This window comes from Heterodontus francisci, chromosome 32, assembly GCF_036365525.1.
Source record: "Heterodontus francisci isolate sHetFra1 chromosome 32, sHetFra1.hap1, whole genome shotgun sequence".
In the NCBI taxonomy this organism is placed as follows: Eukaryota; Metazoa; Chordata; class Chondrichthyes; order Heterodontiformes; family Heterodontidae; genus Heterodontus; species Heterodontus francisci.
Window position 1 is genome coordinate 23,485,513 of NC_090402.1, and position 25,679 is coordinate 23,511,191.

The 25,679-nt window shown below is 44.0% G+C and overlaps 1 protein-coding gene across 1 annotated transcript in view; it reads left to right on the top strand.

The window, feature by feature from the left end:
* Positions 1–1,838: 1,838 nt before the first annotated feature.
* Positions 1,839–25,679, top strand: part of LOC137347463 (WD repeat-containing protein 38-like) — a 47,890-nt gene continuing 24,049 nt past the window's right edge. Inside the window, exon 1 of the mRNA XM_068011907.1 lies at positions 1,839–2,031. Within this exon, the coding sequence (XP_067868008.1) occupies positions 1,839–2,031 (193 nt within the window). The remainder of the gene's footprint in view (positions 2,032–25,679) is intronic.

Sequence of the window (25,679 nt, forward strand, 5' to 3'; positions counted from 1 at the left end):
TTCAGTTCCATGGCAACTAGGCAGAGTGAAGTACTGTCAACAACCTTTACTGTAGATTGCTTGCCCTTAAATCCATATAGATGCTGTTGAGTCTATTTATTTAAACTGAATAATGGGTTGTTTTAAGTGAGTAAAACAAAAAAGGTTGATTGTGTTGCACACCTGTTTTATTAAATGTGATTTCATAGCTTGTACAACTCATTTAAAATGCCAAACTAAGCCCATTCCATTAGCAATGATTTAACAATCAGAATTTAATTGCTCTGCCTTGACTTTGGTTTATCAAGATCTTAAAAAGATCAAATCAAAGTTTGCACTAAACTGTTCAGTGTTAGAAGATCCATCCTGCCCAGTTTTGGCAGAAACACATTGTCGGCCTGTGTATGCAGACTGAACGCTCAAAACATATACTACCTGAATGAAATTGACTGACCAAAGACACCCAATAAGCTTTGCTATTGGAAGTAAATGGTGAAATTGCTTCTGAGGAAGGTTTTGGGGTCTTCAATAGCACTGAGGTCTACTACCTCTGATATTTACACTTGCCAAAATCCCAGAGATAAAGTAGGTATTCACATACAAATGTAGTTGCAGAAGAATCTTTGAATGGGATGCAGGGATAGGTTGCAAGGCTCCTCCAGTTGTTTGATTTTTTTTTTTAAAGGATTTGAATGTGATGACCAGACTTTCAGACTGATAATTGAAAAGTGCTGCAGTATTTATTATTTGGCAAGAATAGCAAAGTTAATGGGCGCAACAGATGTAGTTCCAAAAAGCATTTGATGATGTGCCACTTAAGGTGATCTGTGAAAATTTAGGGCCAATGGCATCAAAAGGAAAAATGTGTGTGGACAAAGGAGATGGTTGAAAGTCAGACAGCCTTGTCGGGTAAATGGACTGGCAGGGTAGTGGGACAACGTTTGTTCTGTTATATTAATATAACTATCTGGACTTCATCATACATGGGTAGATATCAACATATGCTTCCAAATTGGGAGCTTTCAGGAAGAACAGAGAAATATATGAATGGGAAGTTAACTAGCGGATGCATTTAATAGGAATATATGTATACATTTTAGGAATGTGAAAATACCTTCAAATGGTAAATTTCTCATTGCAGTGAGGGAGCAATGCAATTCAGGTTTACAGATGCATAAATATGGAGTTTTATTTTTAATAGCCATTAAGAAAGCAAATGGGATTTTGCCGAGAATAGCGAGAGAGTGAGCATACAAGCAAAAAGGTCCTGGTTAGGACACATCTGAAATATTATGAGCAGCTTTGGGCTCCTTGCAATTAGCAGGGCCTGGAAAAATAAATGCAGATGTGCTAGGTACATTAAATGTTAGATATGAAAGAGTAGTGCAGTTAGGGCTGTGTTCCCTCAAATTATGAAGACTGGATGAGGTTTGTGAAATGATTTAAAAAGGAAGAAAAAAAGCAAATGAAAGGCAAGAAACAATTGTCTGGGCGGCACAATGGCGCAGTGGTTAGCACTGCAGCCTCACAGCTCCAGGGACCCAGGTTCAATTCTGGGTACTGCCTGTGCGGAGTTTGCAAGTTCTCCCTTTGACTGCGTGGGTTTTCGCCGGGTGCTTCGGTTTCCTCCCACTGCCAAAGACTTGCAAGTTGATAGGTAAATTGGCCATTGTAAATTGCCCCTAGTGTAGGTAGGTGGTAGGGAATATGGGATTACTGTAGGGTTAGTATAAATGGGTGGTTCTTGGTCGGCACAGACGCGGTGGGCCGAAGGGCCTGTTTCAGTGCTGTATCTCTAAATAAAATAAATAAAACAACCATGAAAGCGGGAAGTTTCAAAGAAGCTAGTTCATGCAGAAATGTATCAAGGTACAATATTTTCCCAAGTGGTGGTTGCCAAGCGAATTACATCAATGAAGGTGGTACTGGATAATTACTTGAATATAAAAAGGGTATTCAACGAAAGGTGTAAAATTCACCTCGAGCTGCCTAAATTCAGCACAAGCAAGAAAAGACGGAGGACCATCCATGAGCTATTTGCTTGCATGGAAGGTAAGCACTGACATTAGTTGGGGCAAATGACCTGATCTTGTGTTGTAGTTTCTAAGTATTTATTTCTATGCTTTTTTAAAAAAATGTTCCACTATTAGTGAAATTTATGGCATTTGCTAGTGGTGAATGAAGAGACCATTTCTTTTGCCTGTCTGCTCCTTGCCTTTTGGTGTACTAGGTAATGGAACTGCATTTTTTTCAGTGGTGGGTTTGGGAAAATAATTGCTTGTAGGCTTTGGTGCCCCCATTTTATCATTTCACTGTCTATTACATTTCCCACCCCTTGTTTTGATTGGCTTGCATATTTCTTGGCCTTTTGCTTCTCATGCTACTAATCATTCCGTTGCCTTGTCCTTGAGCAGCGACCTGGATTCAACCTGCCACATTCCCTAGTATCCCATGGGCTTTCATTTTATTGACCAGTTTGCCATGCAGGACCTTGTCAAAGGCCTTACTAAAATCCATGTAAAGCACATCCACTGCACTCATCAATCCTCGTCACTTCCTCAAAGAAACTCAATCAAGTTAGTAAAACGTGACCTTTCCCTAACAAATCCATGCTGACTATCCCTGATTAATCCATGACTTTCTAAGTGACAGTTTATCCTGTCCCTCAGAATAGATTCTAACAATTTATCCACCACTGAGGTCAGACTGACTCGTGTATAATTACTTGGCTTTTCCCTTGCACCCTTTTTAAACAATGGTACAACGTTCACAGACCTCCAATCATCTGGTACCTCGCCTGTATTTGGTGAAGATTTGAAGATGATCCTCAGCACATCCGCTATTTCCTCCCTGGCTTCCTTCAACAACCTGGGATGAAATCCATCCGGTCCTGGCGATTTATCCACTTTTAAGGATGTCAGACCCTCGAGCACTTACTCTCTCACTATGCTTATTGTATCTAATATTTCACACTCTTCCTCTTTAACTACAATGTCTGCATCAACCCTCTCCATTGTGAAGACAGAGACAAGAAAACTCATTAAGAACCCTGCCCACATCTTCTGCATCCATTCATAAGTTCCCTTGTACATCTCTGATGGGCCCTACCCTATCCTTAGTTATCCTCTTGCTTTTAATGTACTGATAAAACATCTGGTTTTCCTTGATTTTACCAGCCAATTTTTCATGTCTTCTCTTTGCTTTTCTAATTTCCTTTTTTACTTCACCCCTGCACTTTCTATACTCCTCTAGACTTCCTAAAGTATTAAGATATTTGTGATCATCATAAGCTTTTTTTTTTTAGCTTTAACTTACTCTGTAAGCTTTTAGATAACCAGGAAGCTCTAGATTTGGCAGTACCACCCTTTATCTTTGTGGGAACATGCCTACACTGCCTGTAGTATCTCGCTTTTGAATGCCTGCCACTGGTTTGCCACTGATTTTCCTTCAAGTAGCTGTATCCAGTCCATTTTTGCCAGGTCACTTCTCAGTTTCATAGAAACATAGAAAATAGGAGCAGGAGTAGGTCATTTGGCCCTTCGGGCCTGCTCAGCCATTCATTATGATCATGGCTGATCATCTAACTCAGTAACCAGTTCTGGCTTTTGCCCCATACCCTTTTGATCCTTTTAGACTCAAGAGCTATATCTAACTCCTTTTTGAAAACATTCAATGTTTTGGCCTCAACTGCTTTCTGTGGTTGTGAATTCCACAGGCTCACCACTCTCTGGGTGAAGAAATGTCTCCTCATCTCAGTCCTGAATGGTTTACCCTGTATCCTTAGACTATGAACCCTGGTTCTGGACTCCCCCACTATCAGGAACATCCTTCCTGCATCTACCTGTCTAGTCCTGTTAGAATTTTATAGGTTTCTATGAGATTCCCCCCTCACTCTTCTGAACTCCATCGAATATAATCCTAACCGACTCAATTTCTCCTCATATGTCAGTCCCGTCATCCCAGGAATCAGTCTGGTAAACCTTCACTGCACTCCCTCTATAGCAAGAGCATCCTTCCTCAGATAAGGAGACCAAAACTGCACACAATATTCCAGGTGTGGCCTCAGCAAGGCGCTGTATAATTGCAGCAAGACATCCCTGCTTCTGTACTCGAATCCTCTCGCTATGAAGTCAACATACCATTTGCCTTTTTTACCGCCTGTTGCAACTGTATGCTTACTTTCAGCGACTAGTGTACGAGAACACCCAGGTCTCGCTGCATATTCCCCTCTCAGTTTATAGCCGTTCAGATAATCATCTGCCTTCCTGTTTTTGCTACCAAAGTGGATAACCTCACATTTATCCACATTATACTGCATCTGCCATGCATTAGCCCACTCGCTCAACTTGTCCAAATCACCCTGAAGCCTCTCTGCATCCTCCTCACAACTCACTCTCCCACCCAGTTTTGTGTCATCTGCAAATTTGGAGATATTACATTTAGTTCCCTCATTTAAATCATTAATGTATGTTATGAATAGCTGGGGTCCTAGCACCGATCCCTGCAGTACCCCACTAGTCACTGCCAGCCATTCGGAAAAAGACCCATTTATCCCTACTCTTTGTTTCCTGTCCGCCAACCAATTTTATATCCATCGCAATTCACTACCCTCAATCCCATGCGCTTTAATTTTACTTGCTAATCTCTTATGTGGGACTTTGTCGAAAGCCTTCTGAAAGTCCAAATAAACCACATCCACTGGCTCCCCCTCATCAACTCTACTAGTTAGATCCTCGAAGAATTCTAGTAGATTTGTCAAGCATGATTTCCCTTTTGTAAATCCATGCTGACTCTGTCTGATTCTGCCACTGTTCTCCAAGTGGTCTGCTACAAAATCTTTGATAATGGACTCTAGAATTTTCCCCACTACTGACTGGTCTATAATTCCCTGCTTTCTCTGTACCTCCCTTTTTAAATAGTGGGGTTACATTAGCTACCCTCCAATCTGTAGGAACTGTTCCAGAGTCTATAGAATCTTGGAAGATGATCACCAATGTATCCACTATTTCTTGGGCCACTTCCTTAAGTACTCTGGGATGCATACCATCAGGCCCTGGGGATTTATCAGCCTTCAATCCCATCAATTTCCCTAATACCATTTCTCTACTAATACGGATTTCCTTCAGTTCCTCCCTCTCACCAAACCCTGTGTTCCCCAACATTTCTGGTATGATATTTGTGTCCTCCTTTGTGAAGACAGAACCAAAGTACGCATTTAGTTGGTCAGCCATTTCTTTATTCCCCATAATAAATTCCCCTGTTTCTGACTGTAAGGGACCTACATTTGTCTTCACCAATCTTTTTCTCTTCACATACCTATAGAAGCTTTTACAGTCAATTTTTATGTTCCCCGCAAGCTTGCTCTCGTACTCTACTCTCCCCTTCTTAATCAATCCCTTGGTCCTCATTTGCTGAATTCTAAACTGCTCCCAATCGTCAGGTCTGTTGTCTTTCCTGGCAAATTTATATGTCTCTTCCTTGGATCTAATGCTATTTCTAATTTCCCTTGTAAGCCATGGTTTGGCTACCTTTCCCATTTTATTTTTGCGCCAGACAGGGATAAACAATTGTTGCAGTTCATCCATGCGCTCTTTAAATGTTTGCCATTGCCTATCCACTGTCATCCCTTTAAGTTACATTTCCCAATCCGTCATGGCCAACTCGCGCCTCATACCTTCGTAGTTTCCTTTACGAAGACTCAGGACTCTTGTCTCAGTATCAACAACGCCACTCTCCATCTTGAAGAATTCTATCATATTATGGTTGCTTGTTCCCAAGGGGTCTCACACCACTAGATTGTCAATTATTCCTATCTCATTACACAATACCCAGTCTAGAATGGCCTGTTCTCTAGTTGGTTCCTCAACATGTTGGTCCAGAAAACCATCCCGTATACACTCCAAGAATTCCTCCTCTACGGTATTATGACTAATTTGATTTGCCCAATCTATGTGCAGATTAAAGTCACCCATAATTACAGATGTTCCTTTTATAGCATGCATCTCTAATTTCCTGTTTAATGCCATTCCCAACATCACCACTACAGTTAGGTTGTCTATATACAACCCCCACTAACGTTTTTTGCCCCTTAAGTGTTTCTCAGCTCTACCCATACAAATTCCACATCGTCAGAGCTAATATCTTTCCTCACTATTGCGTTAATTTCCCCTTTAACCAGCAATGCAACTCCACCGCCTTTGCTTTTTGTCTGTCCTTCCTAAATACTGAATATCCCTGGATGTTCATTTCTCATCCCTGGCCACCATGCAGCCATGTCTCCGTAATCCCGACTATATCATACCCGTTTACATCTATTTGCGCGATTAATTCATCCACTTTATTGCGAATGCTCCACGCATTAAGGCACAAAGCCTTAAGGCTTGTCTTTTTAACATTATTTGTCCTTTTCCCAATATTTTTCACTGTGTCCCTGTTTGATTCTGGCCCTTGATTTCTCTGCCTATCACTTTTCTTATTCCCCTTACTGTCTTTTGTTTTTGTCTTTGATTCCCCCCTCCTCTGACTCCTTGCAAAGGTTCCCACCCCCCTGCCATTTTAGTTTAAACCCTCCCCAACCACTCTAGCAATCCCCCTAGGACATCAGTCCTGGTCCTGCCCAGGTGTAACCCGTCTAGCTTGTACTGGTCCCACCTCCCCCAGAACCGGTTCCAATGCCCATGAATCTAAAACCCTCCCCCTCACACCATCTCTTCAGCGACGTATTCATCTGATATATCCTGCTATTTGTACTCTGACTAGCACGTGGCACTGGTAGTAATCCTGAGATCACTACCTTTGAGGTCCTACTTTTCAACGTACTTCCTAGCTCCCTATATTCTGCTTTTAGAACCTCATCCTTTTTTTTAACCTATGTCGTTTGTACCAATATGTACCATGACTACTGGCTGTTCACCCTCCCCCTTTAGAATGTCCTGTAACTGCTCTGAGACATCCTTGACCCCAGCACCAGGGAAGCAACATACCATGCTGGAGTCTCTTTTGCGGCCACAGAAATGCCTATCTATTCCCCTTACAATTGAATCCTCTATGCCTATTGCATTCCCACATTTTTTACTCCTCCCCTGTGCAGCAGAGCCAACCGTGGTGCAACGAATCGGGCTGTTGCTGCTTTCCTCTGAGAGGCCATTCCCCCCAACAGTATCCAAAGCAGTATATCTGTTTTGCAGGGGAATAGCCACAGGAGATTCCTGAACTGCCTGCCTAGTCCTCTTGCTCTGCCTGGTGGTCACCCATTCCCCTTCTGCCTGTCGGGTCTGAGCCTGCGGTGTGACCACCTCTCAATACGTGCTATCCACGATACTCTCCGCTTTGTGGATGCTCCACAGTGTCCACAGCTGCCGCTCCAGCTCTGAAACCCAGGATTCCAGGAGCTGCAGCTGGACACACTTTCTGCACACATGCTGGTCCCGGGCACTGGAATTGTTCCCGGCTTCCGACATGGAGCACAAGGAGCACACCATGGCTTTGAGCTCTCCTGCCATGACTTAACCCTTTAAATTAAATTAAACCTTCTGGAAGATCTTAATGTCCAATAATATCAGTTACTCTAGCACCCTTCTTCCCTGGTCCTTGTTACTACAGAACTCCCAAAACAAAACTCTACTTACTTGATTTGAAATAAACTTTAAACTTTTCTTACCTGTGATACTTACCCAGCTATTTAGAGCTATTCCCTAACAGCAGTGACTCACCAACCAATCACCTTGCAGCTCTTCTGTGACGTCACTGTTGGCTTTTTTTTTTCCTTTTTTTTTCAAATTCCGGCGCACATCAGAGTTTCGTAAAATGTGCCTTCCCCCAATTTAGAACCTTTGCTTCTGTTTTATCTTTGTCCTTTTCCATGGTTATGCTGAAACTAACTATTATGGTCACTATCTCCAAAATGGTCACCCACTGTTACTTCATCCACTTGCCCAGCTTCATTACTGAAGACTAAATCTAGAATTGTGCCCCCTCTCTGATGGGTTTGTTACATACTGGCTAAAAAAGTTTGAATGAGGTTCAAGAATTTTCTCCCCTCTGTGCCCTTCGCACTGATTGTATCCCAGTTGATATTGGGGTAGTTGAAATCCCCAACTATTATTGCTCTAAAGTTTTTGCACTCAGAAATCAGAAATATCCCTGGTACCATTCTAGTAAAAACTCTTCTGCACCCTCTCCAAGGCCATGACACCCTAAACAGTATTGCCCAGAACTGAACACAGTACTCCAGCTGAGGCCTAACCATTGCTTTATGAAGATGTAGCATAACCTTCCTGCTTTTGTTTCTGTGGCTCCATTAATAAAAGGATCCTATGCTTTTTTAACAGTCTTCTCAACTTGGCCTGCCACCTTCAAACATTTGTGTACATACATTCCCAGGTCATTCTGTTCCTGACCCATCAAACTTAGTTCATATCGCCTCTCCACATTCTTGCTATCAAAATGTAAATGACTGGTTAATCTCAGCGATGTTGTTTGAGGGATAAATGTCAGCAAAAACACAGGAAAAACCCCTCCCCTGCTGTTTGAATAATGTCATGGAATCTTTACATCCACCGAAGAGGGAAGATGGTGACTCTGTTTAACGTCGCATCTGACAGGCAACACTGCCAAAGTTGCAGCATTGATGGAGTGGGGCTTGAATCCAAAACCTTCTGACTCTGGTGCAAGATTAAAAGATAACTACCATGAAAGTTTACACAAAAGTGTAGCCAAAAGTAACGACAAAGTGAGTTGTGATTTGAGTATGCCATACCCAAGACTTTGTTTATATGTACATGTGAGAGGTGCCCACAGAAACTTCTTTAATTTTCCTGGCTTCCACTCTGCAATTATCCACAGCAGCACTGATGAAATCACAGATTTCCCCTGTGAGGGGTTAGAAAATGAAACATCCCTTCCAAGATAGTATGGGTTCTACACTTAGAGCTGAATCACTCTATAAATAGGCCCTTCAGCCCACCAAGTCTGTGCCGACCAACAACCACCCATTTATACTAATCCTACATTAATCCCATATTCCCTACCACATCCCCACAATTCTCCTACCACCTACCTACACTAGGGGCAATTTACCTATCAACCTGTAAGTCTTTGGCTGTGGGAGGAAATCAGAGCACCCAGCAGAAACCCACACAGTCACAGGGAGAACTTGCAAACTCCACACAGGAAGTACCCAGAACTGAGCCCAGGTCACTGGAGCTGTGAGGCTGTGGTGCTAACCACTGCGCCACTGTTATCTGTTGATAACATATTGACTGTGTCTTTGTTATTGTCAGTACATAATCAGAAATTTCTGCAGTCAGAAGGAGATAATTAGAGACAATGTCCGACTCGCCCTATAGAAAGTAAAGGTAATGAATCTTCAAACAAGGAGTTCCTTTTGTCAGAGTAGAGTTAGCATAACTACAAGCAGATCTCCTGATTAAAGGTTCACTTTTTTGGTGGTATTCGGGGAGGGAGAATGAGAGAGAATCACCAATACTTGATCAATCATAATGTCAAATTAAGATACGGATCTCAAAAAACATTTGTAATCGTGTTAAACTGAGCTTTCAATATCTAGGTAGTGTAACTGCTCATATCAAATAGATACACTGAAGATTGGGGATGTATTAGCTGAAGGGTCTTTCATTTTCCATCTTCAAATTCCCCCACATGAATCTGAAATCAGGCAGCCTTGCAGACTATGGAACACAAAAATTCCAATTTAATGAATCCCTTCACATTCTACTGTTTTATCTGCTGCTGTCACAGTAGAATTGCATCCAGAAAGAACGAGTGTGCTCCTTCAGAGAAAAGATCAGGAGCCGTTTCCTTAACTTGAACCCCATACATGTACAGTCTTGTTCCAGCAACCTGAAGCCTATGAAAACAATCAAGAATTTATATCTGAGAGAACTGGTGCATAATTTACAAATTTTCTACAAGATTTTGGATTTTCTTTTTCTAAATCCCTGCCCTGAAGACAATGGTTCAATGTGGATTGGTTACACCATAACTCCAGTGCATTACCCAATAGACCATATTTTGTTTTTAAGGCGGTAGAGAGTGCATTGGCCATTTTAACTAAGCCTGTTTTTTTTTTTCACTTGTTGTTTGCACACACATTTTCCAACATAAGTCACCAAAAGTTGAAACCAAACTGACTTCCTTCACTAGACCAGCAGAGCTGAAAAAAACTGTAGGCTCCCCACTGTCATCCTGGCTAAGATCAAGCAGCTAAATTAGGCCAGTGATCTTCCTAGACTGAATGGCTCCGTACCACACCATGCATTGGATATAACAGTGACAGTGTCTGTGGTCATTTTTAATACCCTCAGTCTCTATTTTATTTCACCATTCAGCTTTATTAGCATTCTAATTGTGGAAAATGCAACACAGCTCACATTGCCTGTGTGACCATGCAATGTTTTTGTTTCATGCTTTGTAAATTCCACACCCTTACTGTACAATCCCAGGATCTAGAGGTCTGTACAAAAAGAACAACTGCTTACTCGAAGGAATCTCTAAGATCCGGTGCTGAAAAACGTGGCCCGGCTGGTTTTACAAGAACAGCTGTAGTTAGTACCCACACAGTTTGTAAATACTACCAAAGAGATTCAACAGTTTCATCAAAAATATTACCGTTCAGTCTTTCAGATGCACCATTGAAAGTACTTTTCACATTTCAATGTATTGATTTGTAATTTTTTCATATTTTAATATAATTTTGTCCGCAGCCAGTTCTCTGCCCTGCATGTGGTACCCGAGGTGCGATTACCCTCCAGTACCTCACCCATTCTTCATGAGGAAGCAAAGGCGGTGAGTCTTGTAGTTTCAATGTGCCATCTTGAGCTGGGTTTTAGCTTGGGCTATTATCTGAGTTGCTACGTGACTCAGTAAGGATAGGAAGAGATACTAAAATAAAAGCAAAATACTGCGGATGCTGGAAATCTGAAATAAAAACAAGAAATGCTGGAACCACTCAGCAGGTCTGGCAGCATCTGTGGAAAGAGAAGCAGAGTTAACGTTTCGGGTCAGTGATGCTTCTCCGGAACAAGGGTCACTGACCCGAAACGTTAACTCTGCTTCTCTTTCCACAGATGCTGCCAGACCTGCTGAGTGGTTCCAGCATTTCTTGTTTTTATTTTAGGAAGAGATACTCTCATTTCAAGATTTTTAGCAGACTGGACTGGCTCCTCAGTCTCTCCATTAGCTTGAGTATTGTGAGTGTTAATGGTAATAAGCACAAAGCAACACTGAGCTCTGAATATGTGAAACTCTGCAGCCGGAAATTGCATCACATTGTTTGTGACAAGTTCCTCAGGGATAGCCCAAGTGAACATATTCCTAAAATTCCAACTTATATCTGACAGGTGACTAATTTCAAGAAATCTAGATAACAGTCAATGACTACAAGGTCTTTTTGTCCTCTAAGCTCCCACAAGACGACACAACAATCTTTTGCCAAGGTCTCTTTGGTAATGGTGTAATCATCAAAGGTGTAATCATCTTTGAGTTGACAAAAGTCACATGAAGGCACATTCTTCTTGATGATATCCTTGTTAATGCCTCACCACACAGATATGTTTGTCTACTTGGCATTTTATCAACTTCAGATGGTCCTGATGCATCTCTCTCCTCATTGTAGGAGGGATATTAAGTATGGCCCATTACATCAACAACTTTTTTTTGCTGAGAATTCTCCTTGTACAATGTAACAACTTATCAGCTCATCAAGAAGATCTTGAATATACTTCAGCCATCCTTCTCTAGTGTTGAAAGTTTTCTATCTGCTATAGTTGTCTCTCTTATTGGTGTACCTCTGTATCTAAACATTACTATACTGGCCTTTACTGCTTCATGCGTCTGTATCTTAAGTAGGATTCCTGGATAATCTATCCACTACATATTACTTTCTCGAGAATATACTCTGCCTTTCCATTAAACCTCAAGTCTCTTCCAAAGATTCTGACATCTGAGTGCGACTATCCAAATCATAACTGGGAAGTGGTTAATCATACGACAGCAATTTCTCATCACATGCTTGTTGCACCCTGTTGGGGGAAATTGCGGATTTTAAAGCTGTGCAAGTTCTGAAACTACCCCTTTATTTTTGAAACAGTGGCCGTAATTGGATAGATATCCTGTTAGTATCCAAGGGAGGGGGTAAACATTTGTATGGACATTAAGGGTAGATTTTACTTTAATATACAACTCTTTGTACTTTGAGCTTTTCATTGCACAACTCAATTGCATGTGTGAGAAGAACTCTGCTGGGCATTTCAATGTATGTTGAACCTAAACATAACATTTGTTAGGCAGCAGATGGAATATTGTGCTTAGTTTTCGATACTCTCATTTGGAAGGGATGCCAAGGCCATGGAGAGGGTACTAGTTATGAGGAGGGGCTAAAGAAACTGGGGCTCTTTTTACAAGAACAGAGAAGGTTATGAGAAGAATTGATGGAGATGTTCAAAATTATGAGAGGCTTTGGTTAAGTATTTTGGGGAAATACTTTCACAGTTCAGTTAATCAATAACTAAAGAGCATAAATTTAAGATAATCACTAAAAGAACAAAACGTGGCAGGTACAAAACATTTTTACACCAAGGTTCTTAGGAAATTGTACTCCCTAATAACCTTGGTGGTGGTAGAAGATCTATAATAGCTTTTAAAAGATAAATATCTGAACAGTGCACAGGGTGCAGTTCTATTCACAACTCCTCAAGTAATGAAGCAGCCCATATCCACTTGCAGCAATACCCAGCCAGTATTCAGGCTTGGCTGATAAGTGGCAAATAACATTTATGCCACACAAGTGCCAGGCAACGATCATATCCACCAAAAGAGAATCTAACCACCTCCCCCTTGACATTTAATGAAATTACTATTGCTGAATTCCCCCACCATCACCATCCTTGAGGCTATCCCTCGATAGCCTGGTCCTGCAGCGCCTCAATTTTAATATTCTCATCCTTGTTTCCAAATCCCTCCGCCATCGACACAACTATCTACAAGGTGCACTGCAGCAACTTGCCAAGGCTGCTTCGACAGCAACTTCCAAAGCCTTGACCTGAACTGCCTAGAAGAACAAGGGCAGCAGGTGTATGGGAGCCCCTCCACTTACAAGTTCCCCTTCACCTTAAACTAAAAGCAAAATATTGCGGATGCTGGAAATATGAAATAAAAACTGCAAGTGCTGGAAATACTCATCAGGCCTGGCAGCATCAGTGGAGAGAGAAACAGTTAACGCTTAACATTAACTCTGTTTCTCTCTCCACAGGCCTGCTGAGTATTTCCAGCACATTCTGCTTTAATTTCCCATCACCTTCTTGACTTGTAAATATATCGCTGCTTCTTCATCATCACTGAGTCAAAACCCTGGAATTCCCTGCCTAGCAGAACTATGGGTACACCTAGTCCATGCAGACCACTTCAAGAAAGTGTCTCACCTCAAGGGCAATTAGGGATGGCAATAGATCCTGGCTTTGCCAGCGATGCCCACATCCCATGAATAAATTTTAAAAATTTAATTAAAACTTTAAAAAAGCATGGGAATGAGACTGAGGATAACTCAGGGAACTATCCTCTTAGATGTGTACTATGATTCATTGAGTATCTCTCATTCTTTGAGTGCCAGTGTTATTGTTTTTATTTATTGTGTATTCGCCTCATGCATCTTTATTTTTTTAATCATTTGTGGGATGTGGGCACCACTGGTGTCTGTTTGAGCCCCTGCACTTGATATTAGTGCATGCTGTACGTATGGTTATGTGCATTGTGCATTTGTCACTGTGTGCATAACTTCGTAAACCTGAGCTCATCCAAAACACTGCTGCCCGTTTACTGACTCGCTCCAAGTCCATCCATTCATTCATAGTCCTGGTACTGCAGTGCCTCAATGTTAAAATTCTGATCCTTGTTTCCAAATCCCTTGATAGCCTCTCCCCTCCCTATCTCTATAATCTCCTCTAGCCCTACAACCCTCTGATTGCTGCTCCAATTCTGACCTCTTGCATATCCCTTATCTTAATCACGCCACTATTGGTGGCTGTGTTTTCAGCTGCCTAGCCCATAAACTGAAGTTCTTTCCCTAAATCTTTCTACCTCACTTCCTTTAAGATACTCCTTAAGACCTATCTCTTTGACCAAGCTTTTGATCTATCCTAATAGCTCCTTATGGGGTTTGGTGTCAAATTTTGTGAACATTTGTGTGAAGTGCCTTGGAACACTTTACTGCATTAAGGGTGCTATATAAATGCAGGTTGTTGTTTAGGTTCAATTTGTCCTGATATCTTCAGTTTAGAGTTTAGAGTTACAGCACTGAAACAGGCCCTTCAGCCCACCAAGTCTGTGCCGACCATCAACCACCCATTTATACTAATCCTATACTAATCCCATATTCCTACCACATCCCCACCTATATATTTCCCTACCACCTACCTATACTAGGGGCAATTTATAATGGCCAATTAACCTATCAACCTGCAAGTCTTTGGCATGTGGGAGGAAACCGGAGCACCCGGAGGAAACCCACACAGACACAGGGAGAACTTGCAAACTCCACACAGGCAGTACCCAGAATTGAACCCGGGTCCCTGGAGCTGTGAGGCTGCGGTGCTAACCACTGCGCCACTGTGCCGCCCCATTCTGGTTCCATTCAGCATGGCTCATTCCCTTCCTCATTAATTACCCATGTTTTACACTGGCTGAAGTTTTGGATTTACATCATAAGGTTATAAATTCTTCACATCCATCACATGTCAATAACACTGATATGAGTGGCTGCCAATGACATCGTGTCATTACCACAGGCACCAGAGCTTGTGATATCACAATCAGACCTGATCATTTTACTTTGAAACTTAGTCTCAGATATTAAAATGAAGGGACAAGGTAATACCCTTTACTGCATAGATTAAAAATTAACAGTAATAAGGTACAGGGCGTTAGGACATTGTCTACTCACCAACAGGACCTGGGATTGAATCCAGTCCAGAAAAATGAGAGCAAGCAGGCTCTTTTCTCTCTGCTGTTTGGAGCAATTCTAGTGCTGAGTGGACATTGATCCACACCACAAAATGGCCTATAAATTGGCAATCTCACTCAGAGGTCACAGCAATGGAGAAAATGGAGCTCGCCAGAGGTTGGGAGCAGTGGAGGGGATTTTATTCCCCCTCCAACCATATCCCTAAATGTTGCCTGGGTTGATAAGGAAGATTTGCATTGATGTAGTGCCTTATGATGTCTCAAACGTGTTTCACATTCAGTGAATTACTCAGAAGTGTAACAGCTACTGCTGTTTTGCAAATCCTGGAGCAGACCTATGAACCTGGGGTTTTCTGATCTCGCCACAAACTCTGTTCCCTTGCCATTATCTTCATTCCCCTCTTTTGCCACGGTCTGAGGCTGAACTAAAATGTTTGCAACCTCAGCACCCTGTTTGACCCTGAGCTGAGTTTCTGACCCCATGCTCTCAACATTGTCCAGACTTCCAACTCTGTAATATTGCCCATCTCCACCTTCGCCCCAGCCCATTGGCTGCTAAAACCCTCATTCATGCCTTTGTTATCTCCAGACTCAACAATTCTAATGTTCTCCTGGCCAGTCTCCCACCTTACATCCTCTGTAAACTTCAACTCATCCAAAATTCTGCTGCCTGTGTCCTAACTCGCACCAAGTCCCATTCACCTATCACTGCTGTGCTCACAGACTGGTTTCCAGTCTGGCAATGTCCTTGTGTGAAGAAATGTTTCCTGGCATCACCCCTGACCAACCTAGGTATAATTTTAAGGTTGTGCCCTTTGTTCTGGACTTCCTCACCAATGGTTTATGAATGTAATATATTTGGCAAATTGGATCCTTGAGATCTTTTGAGAACATAAACAAACAGAGGAAGGAAAAGATTAATGAATGTAAATGTAGTCTGCAGTCACACCCCTTTGGCTACCACTCAGCAAGCCTGGAGCTGCCCAGCAGCCACTTAAGCCACTCAGAATCTATGTCGGCCCCATTCTCCACTAAAGAATTGTTTCCCATAATTTACAGCAGACGTGTAACTATCACATGCAACTGGCCAAGAATCTGCTGAATCTTTCTTGTCATTTGATCGATGGCAATGGTGAAAATATTAAGCAAAAAGAAAAAATCAGCTGTATCAACTAACTATGTGGAGGAAACTGACCTCATACTTCAACAACATCTCTGTGAGCTACTTTTACGCACACAAAGAAGAGGTAGGCAGCAAAGGTATTGACTTTTAACCTCAGACTTGTGGAAATTTCTTGTATATCTGAAATATTTATTTTATATTTTTCAGCCACAGAAAGAACATAGTGAATCATATAATTTAACAGCATAGGGGAGGCCAGGTCTCTGAGCTATCCACTGTCTCACTCTTATGTCTTTTTAAAAACAACTTTCCAAAAATTATCCACTCCTCTTTTAAAAACTATTATGGATTCTGTTTCCCACCTAATAACCTCTGTGTAAAAAAAAAGTTTCCCCATAGCTTTCCTTTCGTTCTTTTGATGATGATCTTAGATTTATGCTCTTTAGTTATCGGCTCCTTTATCAGTGGAAATAAGTTTTCTCGTCATAATTTTGAATGGCTCAATCAGTTCTTCTCTGAACCTCCCCTGTTCTGGTGAAAAAAGTTCCAGTTTCTTTAGCCTCTCTTCCTAACTAAAGCTTCTCTTACCTGGGATTATCTTCAGTACCCATTCCAAGTCCTTGGTATTTTTTCTAAATGAGAATGCCCAAAACTGGACGCAATATTCTAACTGCTGCGTAACAAATTATATGCATAGGTTCATTTCTACATTGAAAAACCCAAGAGTTCCTCTCACACATGCAGTTGAGGTATGCAATATAAAAGTACGAAGAGTTGTATATTAAAGTAAATGTTTTCCCCAATGTTGTAGCCTACTCAAGTGAAATATCACCTCCACTAAATGAATCTGAGTTTGAAACTGCTTCTGTTCATTTTGAATCCCCCCAGTCAAGTACTCTTTCCTGGTGACAGTACTATGCACTAAGACAAACAGCTAAAATTTGAAAGCCCAAATTAAGAACTTCCAGCAGCTGGATTGTGATAAAAACCAATTGTTGCATAGACAGTGATTAGTTAGTAATGGCAAACAGGTGCCAACATTTGAGAGTCAACCCCTCAATCCAGCAGGCATGTGTCTGGTTCATCAGCAGCTGGAGAAGGTAGTTGTGAGAAATTTCTGTCAATCAGAGAACTACATATTCTCCTTAGAAGAATCAGGTGGCAGAGAAATGAATCCTGGGGGGAAGTTTTTCCAGGCTGTTGGAGGTGGGTTTGGAGCAGGGAAAGGGAAAAATGCTATCAGATTAGTATCCCAATGTGTTTTCTCATCCTTGTTTTCAAATCCCACAATGGCTTTGCTCCTCCCTATCTCTGTAATCTCCTCCAGCCCCACAACTCTCCAAGATATCTGTGCTCCTCTAATTCTGGGCTCTTGAGCATCCCAGATTTTAATTGCTCCACCACTGGGGGCCTTGCCTTTAGTTGCTTAGGCCCTCAGCTCCAGAATACTCTCCCTACACCTCTCCACCTTGCTTTCCTCCTTTTAAGACCCTTCTTTAAAAACTAGCTTTTGGTCATCTGACCTAATATAACACCATGCCTCATAAGGGAATATTTTGTTTTATAATGCTCCTGTAAAGCACCTTGGGACGTTAAATGCCTTTATTACGTTAAAGGTGCTATATAAATATGTTGCTGTTTCTCGGGGGCCGGTTGGTCTTGAAGTCAGGAACCCCTGCGTTTGGGGCAGGAGGGCAATTGAGTTCATCAGATAAGCAATTCAGTGACTTTCTGAGTGGAATTCCTGTTTCCAAACAGTGGAGCTGCCTCATCCTGTGTCCCCAACCTGGTAGGTTGGAGCAGGTGAAAACAGTGAGAGAGACTGCCTCAGTGAAACTGACCAGCTATGAAAGCTTTGATCAGTTGCAATTAAGAGCTATAGAAATGGATGAGCTAAGAGGCTGCTTTGCAAAGGACTCCTCCTGCCAGACTCCTATCATGGCTTGACAGGTGAGAGCCAACTGCCTGGGAGACATATCACCTGACCAGCACTTCTCCGCCCTCAGCTGCACTTCCCTGCTCTCGGAGTGGTATGGGAGCAGCTTACGCAGCTACACCATCTCCCTCTGCTGAAGATCTAGGGCAGAGGGCTTTCCACTGCAATGTGTAGCACCAGCTGCTTTCTCTGCAGTCACATGCCCCTCCACTGAGTTGTAGGTGGATGGAGACGAGACCTCAACAGAGGGTCTGCAGACAGAGAACCAGCTCTCTCGACATGTCTGAGCACCAGTGCCTCAGGAGGCCCAGCCTCTCACAGCACGTCGCTGCTGACATTTGCCCCCTCATGGTGCAAGACCACCTTCCCAGTGGATCAGGTGGGCATGCATTGCCACTGCCACCCTCCCTAATTGGTCGAGGTGCCCAAAGGCAGGCTGTTAATTGGTTTGCTCTGGTAAAGAGTAACAGAGATTCCCTCTAATTGGGAAGTCAGGTTAACAACCCAAAAATGGTCCTACATCTAAAAATAAACTGAAAAGATTCTGTCCTTGGTAATCCTCATCCTGTGAAGCTTGGAAGCTGTTCTGTTTAATAAATCCGTTTAAAACTGAGACAAATCTCAGTCTAGTTTTGTGACAAAACACTATTAAAAAAAATCTTGTAGTGTTTGGAAATCTACTGTGACTGATCGAGGTACTCTGTAATGAAATAGTTTGTTTTGTGCAGGTGAACCAATGTGCATTCTCTAGTGATGGCCGGCTCCTATTAACAGCTTCCGACGACCATAGAGTTTGTGTCTGGAATGTTGGAACTGGAAAACTTCTATCTAAAATAAAAGGTCACACAGGTATGAGATTTCAGTTACCCCTTTCACCGGCTTGTAGGTACTCTTTATATATTTGTGATTTGTTCATTGGCCATACATAATTTATTAACCCTGCGTATTATTGGATATATTTTTGTGATCTTCAGTTTATCTTCTATCTTTATGCATGCCTTGTTTTGTTTTCCAATGATTTAATACTGTTAGAGCTGCAGTGAACATTTTTTAAACATTGTCATCATCAGTACTGTTCTTGTCTGATACCTTTGTTAGTGAATTGCTTCATTTAAGATCCACAAACACATTAGTACCTTTGGGGGGGGGGGGGGGGTGATTTGCTCTGGTTGCTATTTCTAATGCAATCATAAATCAATTCTTTTAGAATGTACTTACAATTATGCTAAAATAGTAAAAGGAAGAAAAACCTGGCACCCCTTATTCACATAAGAATGTCATTTTGTTTAGAAGTCATTAATAAGTAGCAAGCAGAGAAATCTTTCCCCAAGGTCTGTAAATGGGACTTAAAGATATTAAGTAGTGTGTGATCAGATTAATTGTGGAATAAATATTTGTTCTCTCCAAGGATGCAAGTTGTATTATTTCTCAGTTGTGGGAAACCCATAATTATGGGGACTTTTTGCATTAATTTAATAAACTAACATTTCCTCTCAATGATGAGATTTTGGAGCTGATTTGCATCTCGGCCCAGTCTATGTTGGCGGTTGCACAGTTTGCAGGTACCGATTTACACATTACTGAATCTGGGACATTTCTAGTTTCAGCAAATCTGCATCGTGCTGGATGTGATAAACACTTTGTACTTCAATGATTAGCCTCCAGGGGTGGGAATTTGTGTGCTCCTGCAGATCTTAGAGGGGATTTCACTGCTGATAGACTTTGACAAGCTCTGGAAAATAAATGTGAGCTGTTGTGGTACAACTTAAAAAGGAGGTCATAGAAAGCTGGCAGCTGCAGGTGTAACTCAGACCGATGTCCTGTTTCCTACCCTAAAATGTGGGTCAGAGGGTTTGGCAGGGGAGAGACCATGATCAGTGGCTTTTGTTCCTGTTCCAGGTAGGTTTTGAGTAAAATAGCTGTAACCAATTCTAGAGCTTCAGGCCAGGGAGTGCGTAACACCGTTCGGGTGGTGGTGAAGGATAAAGGAGATGCACCGGTTGACTGTACCTTCTTCAGCAAGAAAATCCTTATTGATTGCTGTGGATTCCATGCTGCGGACATCTTCTGCCTGCTGGACTTCCCCAACAGTGGATATTTCGACGTGACTTTCAAGAATGTGGCGGGATGCATCAAGTTCCTGAAGGTGTTAAAGGAGAAGGGAAACCACACGCCGCTGTCAATCCTCACAGTGGAGCCACTTTTCACGCTGCCGTCACAACGTGACCGGGTGGTGACAATCCACCTCTGTAACCGCCATGTTCCTGTCGTCGATATATTCACCTTCCTCGCCAGGTACGTCGAGGTGGCCGGCAGCAGCACTGATGTCAAGGTCACATTTGGGATTTGGACCAGCAAGCGGCAGGTCAAGGTGACCTTGAAGGTCGATGCCAAAGAAGCCTTCATCCCTCCAGCTTCGCTATCTGGGGAAGTCGAGGCTTCTTGGTCTATGCAGGACAGCCCAGAGTTTGTCGCACCTGTAGCAAATCTGGTCACATGGCAGCTAACTGCAGCACAGTCGTCTGCAAGAAGGAAGGCCATCAGACCAAGGACTGTAAGCAGAGTAAGTGCTGCAAACTGTGCGGTGAGGCAGGCCACCTCTACAAAACCTGCCCCAAACGCTGCCTCAGTTATGCACAGGCGGCAAGGTCCAAGGAAAGGCGTCTGGTGCTGGGAAGGAGACAAGCAACCCTCTCCGCAGCGAGGAAAGTCTACCTGAGAAGGAGGAGAAAGGGGAGGCAGTTGAAACCAGCGACCCAACACCTACCCTGTGCACAGACAGAATCAATGGAGGAGGAGGCAGCAGATGGACAAACAGGCCAGTGGCAAGTGGTACAAAGGAAAACCACAAAGAAAAAACCTCCAAAAGCAGAACAGGTCATCACCCAAACCAGTGACAAGAGGAGGCTACCGTCTGAGACAGATTGTAAATTGCCCCTAGTGTCGGTATGTGGTAGGAGAATGGTTGGGATGTGGTAGGGAATATGGGATTAATGTAGGATTATTATAAATGGGTGGTCGGCACAGACTCAGTGGGCCGAAGGGCCTGTTTCAGTGCTGTATCTCTAAAGAAAATAAAATAAATAAACTACGGCAGCTCCTCCTCACTGGATGAGGAAGGGCTGGAACGACGGCACCCGCAAAAGAAGCAGCAGAACTCAAAGGAGCTGGAAGGTAAAGCCCCCCCAGCTCCGGGGCACTGGAAGCTGTGATGGGCCCAGCGCGCCCCAAACCCAAAGCACCAAACCTAGCGACATGCCCAGCGCATCCCAGCACACTGAGAACAAAGAAGCATCGGGCGCACTCCAGCTCTGGGAAGCCGGGAGCAGTGATGTTTTCGTGGAGGAACAGAGGGGAAAGCCTTGCTGCCTACAAGATTCCCCCCCCCCCCGATGTCACCCCAGTGGAACAAACCCCCCATGAGAAACCAGGAGGGGTTTCTGAGCCCAACGAACGTGAAACAGCTTGCGTACACTATGGGTATGCAGGAACATACCGAAGGACTGGGACTAGCAAGGACAACTGGTGTGGGAAGCAACAACTAACATAAAAATGGGTATAAAGATTGCTTCAATTAACGTGGGTAACATTAAATCCACTACGCGATGTGTTTCAACCTTGGACTCCCTCTCCCAGGTCAAAGCCGACCTGCTGTTTCTACAAAAGAGTGGAATACCACACCTCAGCACCTACAGGCAATGGTTGCGATGGTGGTCCCACAGGCCATTGATCTGGTCAGGGGGAAATGATTCCCGTTCCTCCGACCTGGGTATTCTGCTGCAGGGAGGTAACTTCACCATCTCTGAAGTTAAGGAGGTGGTGGGCGGTTGCCTTCTTGTAGCAAATACTCTGCTCTGGTTTATCAGCGTGCACACCCCAGTTCAATGCAGCGAGCAGCAGACTGTCTTCCAGCAGCTCCCACTGCTGCTGGCGACGTCCAGGCCGGTCATTCTAGGCGGTGACTTCAACTACATCATCAATGCAGCTGGACAATCCGGCAGTGACAACAGCAAACTGGACGCTACGTCCAGATTCCTAATGGAAACAGTAAAAGATGCCAAACTGCACGACGTCTTCAGCAAACCTGCAGACAGAGCGCAGCGTAGATAAACCTGGTCAAGATCGGACGGGTCTGCTCGTTTCAGGATTGACTTCCTGTTTGTATCCCGTGCTATCACGGTCAGATCAATCGACGTCAAGCCAGTGTTCTTCTCCAACCATTGCCTCTTACTGGCCGACAGTCACTTACAGGACGACCAGCAGGTTGACTGGGACATGGAAGCTCAATGCTACACTGCTAACCCCAGAGAACATTGAGGAACTCCAAAGGGATTACAAAGGTTGGAGAACCATGAAACCCCTCTTTAAGTCTCCAGTTCACTGGTGGGAGGCGATCAAGGAGAACATCAAGAGGTTCTTTATCTTCAAAGGTGTTCAGAGGGCGAGAGAGAGAGACAGAGGGAAACGTCCTGACTCCAGAAAAGAATGCAAAATCTGCTCCGGCTGCAGTCGATGGGGGTTGAAGTCAAGGAGGATCTCCAAGAGGTGAAGAGCCAGCAGGCCTCACTCTTCACCACGGAGGCCTCCAAGATCATCTTCCGGTCCAGAGTCCGCTCCATTGAGCAGGATGAGACGTGCTCGCGTTACTTCTTCCAAAAGATACACAGAGAGAGCTCTGTGATCAGCAGCCTGAAGGAAGAGGATGGTTCAGTAACATTTCCACAGTCCGACATACTAAGGATCAGCAAATCCTTTTGTGCTGGGCTGTACGACATGAAGCCCACAGACAGCACAGCCTCCCAGTCCTTCCTGTCATCTATCAAGGAGGTTTTAGTATGAGGGAGAGACTGGACAAGCCGCTAACTCTGGATGAGCTGACAAAGGCCGTCAGGTCCTTAGAGACGAGTAAAACTCCCAGAAGCGACGGCTTACCGGTTGAGCTTTATTCGGTTCTGTGGGACAGGGTTGGCCCAGACCTGCTGGAAGTATATGAGAGTATGCTGCTGGCCGGCAGCATGTCAGAATCCATGAGGGAAGGCATCATCACCCTCATTTACAAGCGGAAGGGGGAGAGGGCAGAAATCAGAAATTGGCGGCTCATCTCACTGCTTAATGTTGACTACAAGATTCTGTCCAAAGTCATTGCCAGTCGGGTCAAGTCTGCTCTGGAGTTGGTGATTCACCCCGATCAGACCTGTACTGTACCCGGCAGGAAGATCTCTGATAGTCTCGCGCTACTCAGGGATACGATCGCCTATGTACGGGACAGGAGGGTGGACACCTGCCTCATCAGCTTGGACCAGGAGAAGGCTTTTGACAGGATATCACATGCATAAATGATGGATGTGCTCTCCAAAACGGGGTTTGGGGAGGGAATTTGCAATTGGATCAAACTGCTCTACAAAAACATCAATAGCGCAGTCTCAATCAATGGGTGGGAATCAAAGTTTCCCGATCCAAACTGGAGTCAGACAGGGCTGTCCTCTCTCCCCTGTCTTGTTTTTTTGCTGAGTCTATTAGGAAGGATGCGGGCATAAGGGGGTTGAACAATCCCAAGCAGCGGAGGCACTCAGTTAAAAAATCTCCCTGTACATGGACGATGTCGCCGTCTTTTGCTCGGACCCGCTGTCCATTCGCAGACTGAACGTCTGCGGCCAGTTCGAACTGGCTTCGGGAGCCAAAGTCAACCACGGCAAGAGTGAGGCCATGTTCTTTGGGAACTGGGCCGACCTATCCTTTGTCCCCTTCACCATCAGGTCAAACTACCTGAAGGTGCTGGGGATATGGTTCGGAAGGGCTGGGGCATGCGCCAAAACCTGAAAGGAGCGAGTAGCCAGGGTACACCATAAACTGAGCAAGTGGGAACAGCGTTCTCTCTCCATTGTGGGTAAGAACCTGGTCATCAGATGTGAGGCGCTCACGTTGTTGCTGTATGTGGCACAGGTCTGGCCCATACCCCACTCCTGCGCCGTGGCGGTCACCCAAGCCATTTTCCGCTTTATCTGGAGATCGAAACTGGACTGGGTCCGGAGAGACACGATGTTCAAACCTCTGGATAAAGGCGGGGAAAATGTACCCAACGTCACCCTAATTCTGATGGCCACCTTTGTGTGCGACTGCATCAAGTTGTGTGTAGAGCCCCAGTACGCAAACACCAAGTGTCATGACGTGCTGAGGTTCTATCTGTCCCCTGTGTTGCGAAGAATGGGTCTGGTCACATTGTCGTGGAACGCTCCATCCAGTTGGACCGTGCCGTACCACCTATCCTTCATGGGAAAGTTTCTGCGGGAAAACACCTTTGACCACCAATCCATCAGGCAGTGGACTGCATGGAGTGTGCTCAAGGCCCTACGGGAAAAGGAGATGATGGATCCTGTCAGATGGTTCCCCGAGCAGACTACCAAAGTCATTTGGCAGAATGCCTCATCAACAGAACTTTCAAAGACGTAGCTTGGCTGATGGTGAGAAGGGCCCTCCCCATCAGATCCTTCCTGCACGCCCGGAGTCTCACCCCCTCCACACGCTGCCCTCGAGGTGGCTGCGGTGGGGAAGACACAGTTGCCACCTCCTTCTGGAATGTGTCTTTGCAAAGCAGGTGTGGAACAGGATGCAGTGGTTTTTGTCGAGGTTCATCCCAAGCAGCTCTAACACAGGAGTCTGTGCTCTACGGGCTGTTCCCAGGGACGCACACCGAGATAAACACCAACTGCTGCTGGAGGACTATCAATTCGGTGAAAGACGCTCTCTGGTCTGCCCGAAACTTACTGGTTTTTCAGCGCAAAGAGTTGTCCACAACCGAGTGTTGCAGACTGGCACATTCCAAGGTCCAGGACTACGTGCTGAGGGACGCACTAAAGCTTGGGGCAGCCACAGCAAAGGCTCAATGGGGAAAGACCACTGTGTAAGGTCCTCCCGTCACAGTGAACTGAGGGGCTGAACCCATAGGAAAACTTCTCGGGCTGTATACATCAAATATGGGTTTACTGTAAAGTGTACCTGGCAAGTAAAAAGGTTGTGAGGCAACTCACTCCTGTATTGCAGAAAATTGATTTCCTTTGCACTTTTTGGAATGTCAACTTGGTGCTGTTTTGAACTCTTCTTGTAATGCATTTTTGACAGATTTTTATGAATAAAGTATATTTTTGGCAGAAAAATAAGATTGGCAGGAGTTGGCTGATCATATCAATGCTGGCAGCACTTGCTGGGAGCTTCAGTAATGTTGTTGCTGTTATTGGTCAATATACCCATTGATGAAGAGGCACAGTAATAATAAACCCAGATGCAGGGGTGGAAATGAAATGGCAATGGATGATGTTGTTGTCTCTCATAATGACAACCCATCCACACCATTCCAGCACAACCTCCACTCTTCTCTGATGGCTTCTCTTCTGCCAGAAAGCAGGCAGTGTGCAGCTGGCCCATCTCAGGCCTGTGCTCACAAAGTTCAATTTCTTATTCAATTCTTATTCACATAAGAATGTAAGAAGTAGGAGCAGGTGTAGGCCATATGGCCCCGTGAGCCTGCTCCACCAATTAATAAGGTCATGGCTGATCTTCTACCTCAACTCACCCCCATTGCCCTATCCCGATATTTCTTGATTCACTTCGTATCCAGAAACCTGTCAACCTAGTCTTGAATATACTCAACAACTGAGTGTCCACAGC